General features: G+C 42.0%; 1 protein-coding gene across 1 annotated transcript; it reads left to right on the top strand.

Annotated features, from left to right (window-relative positions):
• Positions 1 to 250: 250 nt before the first annotated feature.
• Positions 251 to 10,690, top strand: LOC118340653 (hormonally up-regulated neu tumor-associated kinase homolog). Its single transcript, XM_035678753.1, has 11 exons — positions 251 to 543; positions 1,677 to 1,799; positions 2,033 to 2,202; positions 4,551 to 4,606; positions 4,758 to 4,896; positions 4,999 to 5,126; positions 7,225 to 7,360; positions 7,987 to 8,164; positions 8,361 to 8,444; positions 9,133 to 9,430; positions 9,513 to 10,690. Exons 1-11 carry the CDS (start codon positions 289 to 291, stop codon positions 10,310 to 10,312), a joined length of 2,367 nt encoding a protein of 788 aa, XP_035534646.1. The 5' UTR covers positions 251 to 288; the 3' UTR covers positions 10,313 to 10,690.
• The last annotated feature ends 447 nt before the right edge of the window (positions 10,691 to 11,137 follow it).

Genomic DNA, 11,137 nt, shown 5'->3' with positions numbered 1-11,137 from the left:
GTGTTTGATAAAAGGTAGAAGGAAAGAAGAGTCTTTCATCAGACAGTCTGGAATAAAGGATATACTCACCTGAGAGCTTTGGAAGGATAACAAATCTGCAGCCAAGGACACGCACCTGCTCCTGATGAGGGATTTTTAGCAGCATTCTCCCTTCTTTCAATCAACCAGTGTGTGTTTGTTTGTGTACAACAGTGAGTTATTATGTGTGTTCTGTGTGGACTGTCCTGTTTTTGGATTTAACTGTGTGTATGTGAGAGGTGGCCACATGGGGCCTGGGCCCTGTCCGGGATGCCAGCTGCAGCAGTGAAGCCCGCTCTGGAGGACATGGTGGCGGAGGGAGGGGGCGAAGGAGAGCGTGGCGTGTCCCAGTGGGAAGCCACAGGGGTGGGCCGGGAACGGCTGCCCTCCCTGAAGGTCCCTAGGGAGCTGCTGCGGAGCTTCCCCCACTCCAAACGGGTGGGATCCTACCTGGTGGGGAAAATGATCAACAAGGGTTCCTTTGCCAAAGTGATGGAGGGGCTGCACATCGGCACGGGGGAAAAGGTCGGTGATTTCACTGCAGGGGTGGCACACTGGCAAAGAAAAAGATCACACGCAAGATTATGATAACACGTTTACAACTTGTGCCCTTGGGACTTGTAACTGATAATTATATCCACGTAGTTTTGAAGAAGGCAGTGACCTGTTATTATTCTTGTTATGTGTACAAAAACTCAGTCAGACCCATCTGTAATTACTTTATTTCATAACTATGACTCTTTAAGGGATTTAACAAGAACAAGTGTTTCTGCTCACTATATGTGGAATTCTATTTTTAAAAAAGCTCATTCATGCAGCACAAGTGCACAAATGCAAATGCCACATAAACATGATTACAAAGATAGACTTATGTTCGGATTTATTTATTTATTGACATATATTTAGCAAATTACATGTTGAGACAAAATATATATAGTGTTGTCCTGAACATCTCCTTATGACGATTATTCTTATTATTCCAAATAGGCTAAAAGGCAACCATGCTAATGTTTTAAAGTATTTCATATTTTGTATGAATTCTCATTGTGCAGTAGAGACAATTGTGTGTGTGTGTGTGTGTGTAACTTTCTGACCCCGGCTCATATGTAACTGACCTGGTTGCCATAGTAATGACCAAACTCATCTCCGGGGGTGTTTGCTCCTCTTAACCCCTGTTGCCCTCTACAGGTACAAGACCTGTGGAGGTTAAGTCTACAAATATTTAAACACACACTGTGGTAGACTTTAGGATCTTCCTAAAATTTGATTTTAATTTTGAACTAAATGACAGAAAACCATATATTCATCATGTACACACAGTATTAATGGAATATAAAGTGGAAATAAACAGAGCCCTCCAGAGCTTTCCAACAATTTACTGTCATGTCAAGGTCAGCGTTTATTAGTTATCTGAGACAAAAAACAGTCATCTAAACAAGCTGTCATCATTTTCAGTATCACTGTTTAATAATTGTATTTTCTGTGCAGTCCAAGTGCTTTTTCCCAATCATTGTCATCGGGAAAGGAAAATTAGTTGTAAGAACATAAATAGTTGCCAAAGTTATCCCCCACAGACTCCCTGTACTAAGTGCAATAGGGGTAATAAAACATGAACAAGTAATGTGTGTGTGTGTGTGTGTGTGTGTGTGTGTGTTTAGGTAGCCATTAAGGTGATTGACAAGAAGAAAGCGCGACAGGACTCATATGTGCTGAAGAACATGAAGAGAGAACCTCGAATTCATCAGATGATCCGACATCCTCATATCGTCGTCCTGCTGGAGGTAGAAAAAAAAAATAAAAATAAAAAACACACACACATATTCATGTTTATATTAACATAAATGCATATAGGCCTACAGTCCAAATAATGTAATGATGGAGTCTTACAACATGCTCAGAATAGAGCCCATTAACAGTGACATATCTTTATTGTAGACAGCAGTCTAATTAAAAAGTCACAGTATATAAGCTTGTCCAATGACATAATATACACATGACTAACTTTGTGCGTCAGACTCTGGAGACGGAGAACAGCTACTACATGGCCATGGAGCTCTGTGCTGGAGGAGACCTGATGGACAGGATCTGTGAGAGGAAGAGGCTGGAGGAGAGGGAGGTACGACGCTACACTCGTCAGATCCTTTCTGCAGTGGAACACCTGCACAAACACGGCATCGTACACAGGTGAGACTGCACACATACTGCGCAGTACTTCTGTATGCATTAGAGACATCTGCCTTATACTGAGTCTCAGGAGTCTTCTTACTCTGCTGAATTTCTTTATTTAGTCTCCTTTGTGACTGATACACTTGAGTCCACACTTTACTCTTTTGCTCTTATACTACTGGAAACTACACTATAATACACACTCAGTTAAAACATGAAAAGGGACTCAAAATGCTCGGATGCCAATTATTTATGAATAATTTGAAAGTAGTAAAAATAAAAAAGTTAGCTGATAAAAAAAATGAAACAAAAGTCTACAGAAACTTACATCTGTCTCCACCTGTAGTTTTGAGAAATATGCTATTCACGGTTGTTTCAAGGAGTCTCTGCTGGTTGCCTGGCAACCTCACAATGATGACATAACTCCAGGAAGTTGCTCCGCCTGTCCAAGAAATAATTCGGCACATAAAAGCCCGTAAAGCCACAAATTGACATTTTTACACCTTTTGTATGGATTAAACTAACAAGATATAACCTGTGAATAATGCGCTTTAGAGGTGATGACAGCATCTAGGCTAAACATAATAGTTCTTCCAACATAATTTAAAAGGCTGTATTTAAATGTGGGACAGGTCCTTATGTGTTGAAACAATGGTAAACTAGAAAAAAATATATCACTTCCAAACAATTTAACACATTTTGAACCTATGTCTGGACATCTTTTGACATGCAAATTACCAAAACCATGCTTACTAGGCTACTGTAACAGTGAGCCAATCAGCAGCATGTGATGTAGAACGTTATTCTTACCTTGAGCTAATTGGCCGAATTAGAGATTTGGCAAAACAATTAAGTGAAAAAATAGGAAAGGCGCCCAAATGTTACTGTCTCGAAATGTCACTGTCCAGTTTTGAGAGAGCGCCAAACTGACCTGCACACAGTAGCTGTTTGTCAGTGGATGTTAAGGTCAGAGTTTGTAGATTCACACACACATGCACACACACAGACACACACACAGAGTAGTTTGCAGGGCATTAACAGCCTACAGAGGAGGAAACGCTGCAAGAAAGGCAATATATGGCACAGTGCAGTGTGGGAGTTGAGAGTGTTATTTTAGTGGCGTTTTAGTATGTGTAGGTGTTAGAGACCCAATACCCAATACACACACACACACACACACACACACGCACACACACACATACACTGAAACCACACGCAATATGCACAGTGCTGGGCTTTGGTTTAAGACCTTGGCTCCTCTGAAGGTGGGAATGTGATTACCAGGCAATGACCTCATCATCCTGCGCCGGCGCCATGATTCACACATCATCACAACATCATGGACTTCCTCTCTAATGAAGTCCCTCAACGACGTCGCTCTCAAGCCTTCAATAGCACCTCTCCCTGTCACACACATACGCCCTCGTCCTCACACACATGCATACGCTCACACACTCTCCACCACAGTCCCACACAGAGATGATTAAACTGGAAATAAATGGAAAATTTGCACTTAAATGCACCTCATGCCACCCACATCCAGTAGGTTTACCGCATACATTTTCTCCTTTATGACAATGTCTGCTCTCGCTCTCTCTTGCTCTTTTTCCCTCTTTCTTCCCTCCGTCTGTCTTTGAACTTTTCTTGGGTTGTGTGAGCAGTGTTCTCTGGATTTTTGGGACCCAGAGTGTCTGTTGGTTAGATGAAGGCAGATGAAAGGAACATGGCTGATTCCCAGGCTATAGTTTATAGGGGATCTCTCTCTCCTAACCGCAGATTTTCATTTAGCTTGGTAGTTTTAGAGCAGGGCCGTGTGGTTGGTGGTGAGGCTGGGGTACTTTCAGGGGAGTCAGGCAACTTTTCCAGGTGAACACAGATACTACTTTGGTGGAGAAAAGTGTGGAAGAGCTTCACTTCGCTCTGACAATGTCCATTTAATGTGAAAATCCTGACGGGCGCAGGTTTTCAAAGGAGTTCAAAACAAACAAATCTTCCAAATTACGCCCAAACTAAATGTTCATCCAGAAATATTTAAATAAAACTATTTTTCACCAGTGTTTTTAAAGCTTGAGCTCTTACCAAACCCAAATTTAGCTTTGGTTTTCCTTTACTTCTGTGGGTCCGGTCTGGTCCCATCTCATCTGGTTGTCCATAAATACACAGAAAAAGCTTAGTAAGGCCAAAATCATATTGCAAGAGATCTAAAATTAGCAACCAGCATAGTGTCTGTCGGTAAATTGTTCTTCTGCAAGGAAAAAATCACTTTAGAAATTCCTGTAGGATTAAGGACAGAGCTCATGAAAATACTACAGCGTACCACATTGTTCCTTTGTGTAATGACTCTCTCTCTCTCTTTTCTTCTGTAGAGATTTAAAGATTGAAAACTTCCTGCTGGACGAACATAATAACATAAAGATTGTGGGTATGTTGACATTGCTGATTTTTCCAGTGACATCTGACTGACAGCTTACTGATGCGAAATGGTTGACAGATCAGTATGACAGAACCTGTCTTAGCGATCTAGTCCATCTGCACATGTGTGCACACTGTTAAAATGATGATGTTTCACACAGACTTTGGCCTGAGTAACACTCTGAAGGCTGAATCTTTGTCTCTGGAGCTCCTCAACACCCAGTGTGGAAGTCCTGCCTACGCAGCACCTGAGCTGCTCGCTCACAGGAAGTATGGACCCAAAGTGGACGTCTGGTCGGTGTAAGTGTCCGTCGATGAGGCCTGAAAGGTTTGCAATTGTATGCATCTTGTGAATGTGTTAATGCTTCTTCATGTTTTGTTGCTTGTTTGTGTGTGCTGCAGAGGTGTGAGTATGTTTGCCATGCTGACAGGGACTCTGCCCTTCACTGTTGAGCCTTTCAACATCAAACACCTGCACCAGAAGATGGTCAACGGAGAGATCAGCAGCATCCCCAGTGACGTCAGCAAAGGTAACTCCACGTTTCACCCGTGTCTCTGAGTGGCTTCTTTGCTGAAAAAATAACACACAATTTTTGCACAAATTTACAGTTCAACAGTAAATTTGCTTCGGCAATATGTCGTTTGTGCTCTTAGTCTAGATGGAAAATAAGAGAATAAAGAGAATAAAGGCATGACATGACAAAATAAAACCACAGACAAGTAACGAGAAATTAGAGCGAATGTGACAGAGAATTAAAGGAAAAATGTTTAACTTCCTTCTTATTTCTTCCACTTGTTTTGTATAAAGCACACAGCAGCTTTACTGTCCCCGTTTCTCTCTTCTTTATTTTGGTCTCTCTCACACACACAGTCACTCCATTACACTCTGTCATGGCGCCATGTCACCACAAACAAACATAGCTCCTGTTACTGTGGGTAAAACCAGTACAGCTCTGATGCTCTGAAACTGTGACAAGATCAGATTAGTGGCTGTATCGCTGCCACCGGCGGGCATCTGAGACATCCACTTTAACTTTCAGGCTTCATCCTGCTGCTGAATAGAGCTGTTTTTTTTTTTAAAACTCGGCTTCACTTTTACCAATCCCACTTCATATTTCTTGTCCCACAGTAATTGTTGTCAGAATAGCCAATTTTTTGTCTTTCTTTTGTTTGTTTTGCCATGGTTTTGGTGGTGTTTTTGTTTCGGTTATTTTAAACCTCACAAACGATTCTTTTCGTCTTTGTAGGATTGTTTTTTAGATTTTGATCACTACAAAAGGAACTGAGTGTCTCCATCTACAGGGTTCTAGATTAAATTCAACAAATGGTGCATTTGATTCTATCAGTTACAAACTGACCTTTACTGAGACAAGCTGCTTTGGCTCTGCCATTGAAAGTGAGGCAACTGATAGTAGCAAACTAAGTAGAGCAGTGTTGGCTTATATCTCTGTGAAAGCTGCAGCCATCCTGTTCGTATCCATCTGCTCCTCCAGACCGTGGAGTTTATCAGGAATCCCCATCTGGAGTCAAACTATCAACCCTGCTTGGCTGTCACAGGGCAGCTCCGTGTCACAGGCTGACAGGCTGAATTGGTTGTCCTGAAGGGAGATCCAGCCTTAACTCCATGCTTTCGTCTCTGATACGGTTTCAGTTAAGTCACAAGTGAGTGACATCAGTCCGGCAGTCTGGAGTATTTGTGCAACATCGGCAGAACAAAACTTAGTTTGGTGGTCTAATCTTAAATTCAAGATCCACACAAAACACTGGACTATAACATGTTCTGGATAATGCAAGCCAGAGCCTTGCATGGCCATCAGTGTGTGGCTGAAAATGAGGCATTATGAAGCACTTTATTATGAGTACAGACCATTTAGCTGTACAAATGTCCAAGCACATTTGAGTTTAATTCTTAAATACAGATGGTTGTTGACCATCAGTTGCTGAGCGTAGGATACCAACTGTTACTGTGTGGTCTTGACTGATGTTCATGTAGGACACCCAAGATGAACGCTGACCAACTATGCACAGATGAGGCTTTTTACGAATGGGTTACTAATGACTGATTTAAAACTGCAATGACTAATAGCCACTTGGGGGTATCAGAAGTAAGCTGTGAACACAACACTGACATATTGTCACCTTTTAAGTTAATGTGGCTTTTAAGTTAACTTCCAGCTGATGCAGGGAAACATTCATTTGGAGTCATGTTTCTTGCCACCTGGCGAATGTAAGTCACTCTCGTTTTAGCACTGTTCCGGTCTCCACCAGCTCCTGAGGGAAATATTTGGCTCTTTAGTTGCTAAATGATCCACTATGTTCACTGGCAAGTTGCTAGATTTGTTTGTTTGGTTCTGGGCAGGTAAGCATACAGTGTTTTTTTTTTTTCAGAAAAGAATGACACTATGAGTACAGTGAGAGTGAACTAAAATAGTAAAGGCCTGAAACCAAAACAATTGGCTGAAAAACTCTCTGTAGAGCTGAGGGGAACTACAGTATTGGTTGATTATTTGTTGGGGGTCTGTCCCTATGAACAATTACAGAATTGATTCTTTTTTTAACTGCGCTACTACACTGTCTATCTACACCAAACCAAATAGTAAAACAAATGTTACGGGGCTCCTGCTTCAGGTGCGGTGGCGTTTGTGTTGTCTCTCCTGGAGCCGGACCCAGCTAAGAGACCCAGTATCAGAGCCGCGATGGAGGAGAGGTGGATCAATGAGGGATATGCCAAGAAACCACTACACACACTCTCTCATAAAAACAGGTAGAAATCTACTGTTTGACTACACTTTGACACATTGTCTATAGATTGTCCATGTATTAAGATGTAATAAATTGACATACTTCATTCATTTATTTTATTTATTTATTTAGCAGAATTCAGCATTTTATATACTGCAAATACCTCTATCATATATTTTCTAATTATATCCCAACATAGGAAATATATGTATGTATACATTACACTACATTAGTAAATGGATTATGTATGTTTGTGCCATGAGAGCAAAGTGAGACACAGTGACTGTTCTCAGGGAAAGTTCTGAAGCAAACATTACAATGTGGGCAAAAGAACCAAGAAGGAAATCACTGCAAGTTTTCTAACAAAACGAAAATATTTGTGGTCAGTAGGCTAACAACTTTGTATATTATAGCATGACTAAAAGGCTTTTATCACTTTACGCTGTGTGGAAATGCAATCATGTATGGCTCATCCTGGCAACAATGCATTTTCTGAAATCCACATGAATGAAGCAAGAACCGTTCCAGCTCTGTTCTTCTCACAGTTGAAAATCGACAAACCAAAAATCCTTAACTTACTGGTCATTCCTTCACTCTTCACACTTTATCTTTGGAACTGTTTTCCCCCTCTCTCTTGTTATTTCGCAGGTTGTGTCCAGAGGATCTCAACTCGTCTGTGCTAGCATACATGACAGAGACCCTGGGCTACTCTCTCTCTGAAATCATTCACACACTCACCACCAACCGACCCTCTGCCATCATGGCCTCCTACCACCTGCTGCACAACAAGCTCAGCAGGAACCAGAAAGGAGTCAAGGCCAGCAAGGTTCACACCTTATTTTCAAGCACGCACACACACACAGGGCTTGCACTTACTGAAATACTAGTGAACACAGCTTTTCTGATGCCAGTAACACACACATGTGTGGAACTGTGTAATGGTACCTTTAAAAATGAATAAATACAACCATTCTCATGTTCTGCTGTAAGGTTTTAACAGCTGAAATTAATTGATTTGGCAGAAGCTAGAGAGCAATGACTGGAGTCTTCCAAGCAAGAATACATGGCGAGAAAGGAATAACACTGACTCAAAGACTCAGCAACAGGTAATTTTTCTATAAAAGCAAATAAAGGTGTTATTCTATATATTTTTTGTCAACAAATCCAATAATAGACCACAAATATATATTCATTTCCTAAAACTGTTTTCAGCTGTGGATTAACACACAAATTACTGGCAATACAGGCGCTTCCTTTCTTATTATATCAACTCATGGCTGTATATATGATTTCAACTCAGATGTGGATATTTCCAGAGAAGTATAGTGTTTTCATATATAATTACAATGTCCTCATTATGGGAGAATAGTAATTTTTTTTTAAATGTTGCTATGCACGTTGCCTATATGGATGGAATAAAATTACAGATCCATTGGAGATTAAACTTAATGTCAATCTTAATGTTGATACGGCACACTGATTAACAAGAAAATTCAAAAATGGCACTTCTCAAAAGGGTTGCAGATCCCTAGTCTATAGTCTTAGTATAAATTTAGTATAGTTAGTACTTAAAGTACTTTACTTACTTGCACTTAACCAGATGCTGCAGCCTTGTTTGCTTGTGAAAATAATCCAACTAAGTGTGTATAAGAAGAGGAGGTGTTGTGGCTGTATTAGAGAGTTAGGCAACTTACTATTTGAGGTGATATGGGATGACAACTGTCTTTTTACCCCTTTGTGCTAGCAGGAAACATTCTTGGCACTCCTGACAACTAATCACTGCTTGTTTTTTAGAATGAACCGACTAATGAAAAAAGCTCGAAGCAGTCCGGCAGGCCTCTAAGAGCCCAACAGACAACTGAGTGTCAGAACAACAGGAAGAGGCCCGAGGACCTGCACAGGAAGGACCACCAAGAGGACGCAGAGAACCGCCCCCCCTCTCCATCTCTACCCCAGCTTCCTCACTCTGCCTCCCCCTCCATACCCCCTCGCCTTCCCTCCCCCTCTCCTGCCCGTTTGTCTGCAGAGGATGGAGCCACTGATGAGGAGATCGCCATCACCTTGGACACCAGAGAGATGCTGTTCCCTGAAGGTAAGGATTTATAGCATACGCACACAACCACAGTATAGTGTGTGGCATATTATCCTGCATCTGTATGTTTTATGTGTTCCAGTGTCTGCGTTCGGAGACAGAGAGCTCGTCCATCTTTCTCCTCCGAAAAGCTCTGCATCTCAACTCTGTGACTCTGCCCCTTGCCAAGTCCCCTTACCCGCTGAGCCAATCAGAGATAGCAGCACGTCCAGACCGATCCGTCACACACACCTGCTCAGGACAACTCAATCAGACGGGGCAGCAGACGCTGGGTCAGACTGCTTCCATGACAACCGCCACCAGGAGGACTACTCTCATCACCTGAGCATCAACGAGCGTCTGGAGAAGCTGCAGACATTTTATTCCTCAGAGAAGAATGGCATCTCTCCCAGGATGCTCCTGGAGGCCGACACACACACCACGCACTCCGCAGACAGAGACCACCTGGGCACCATGGAGAGGACACAGACGTCCCCCTCTGCCCCACTGCCCCGCCTGCGCAATGTGGGGCTAAAAGATGGACGAGGCAGGAAGATGACATGGGTAGGGTTGACCCGACCCGGGCCCCCAGGACTACTGGTGAACGGGTCTAAACCTCCCGCATTCCCCTCGCAGAGACAAAATACTTTGGTCATTAAGAGCCTCAGACAGGAGAGAGGCAAGAGAAGAGATCTGTCGACAGCCGGAGGTGGAGGTGGAGGAGGAGGAGGAGGAGGAGAGAGAGGGACAGCGGGAGGAGGGATGAATGGAGCAAAGAGGAACTCAGTTCAGTTACGTTCATCTCTCCAGCGTCGGGTGGCGGACCTGAATCTGCCGCTGCTTCCTGCAGCCCTGCAGGGGAAGACAGATAGGAAGAACCAGCTACACAGCATGGACTACTGATACATAGATGGGAGGAGACAATAAACAGACGCCAGAAAAAGCTGCAATGGCAGGAGAAGATAAGAGAGGATAGTGACATATTTGGAAAGGAGGTTAGCAATTAAGAAATACTGGCCTGTATTGAAATAGGGGCAACATTAAGGTGAATGAAAGTGGAGAAGAAGGATAATGGGTGGATGGTATAGAATACTGAATAGGGCAGCAGTTGAGAACTGCGCATGAACATTTTGAGGAACATATATATATGCTGCAGTGCCAAAAATTCTAAAATTCTAAACAAGCTAATCAATTTTAATGCGGTCTTCAGTAGCTAGGCTTTGGTCTAGCAGTTTACCATTTTCTTCACCATGTTAATCTCCATCCATCACAATGTGAAGTGCAGATTGCACACAAATGTATTGTTGTATTTGTATTCACTGTTCTTAAATACATTTTTGTACTAATATTTAAAGTTAAAGTAAAAGCAAGTATCGATTCTAGCCTTTTTGTTATGTGTCTGTGTGGCAAGTTTTTTTTTTTGCAAAGCTATTGATTGACTTGTCTCTCAGCTTATTATGCTCAGTTATGATATCTTTACTTTAGCCAAATAAGGATTACCTGCCTACAGAACAGTGACCAAATGGCTCGCTTCCATGTCACTGCATCTTTGTTTTATCACAATATAAAGTTAATTTCACACATCACAAAATAACGCACATTTCTGTGTGCCAGTGGTAACCTGTATTATGAATGGACCTTCCTGTGTAATTGATTTACTGTGGTGTACTGGAATGAGAAAAAAAAAAGGGTCATTGTGTTTATGTAAAATAATGTTATTTAAGCACA

The sequence above is a fragment of the Morone saxatilis genome, unplaced genomic scaffold (assembly GCF_004916995.1).
Source record: "Morone saxatilis isolate NCDOM2014 unplaced genomic scaffold, NCSU_SB_2.0 Contig7, whole genome shotgun sequence".
Classification (NCBI taxonomy): domain Eukaryota; kingdom Metazoa; phylum Chordata; class Actinopteri; family Moronidae; genus Morone; species Morone saxatilis.
The sequence above is the reverse complement of the archived record's forward strand: the minus strand, read 5'-3'. Positions and strand labels throughout refer to the sequence as shown.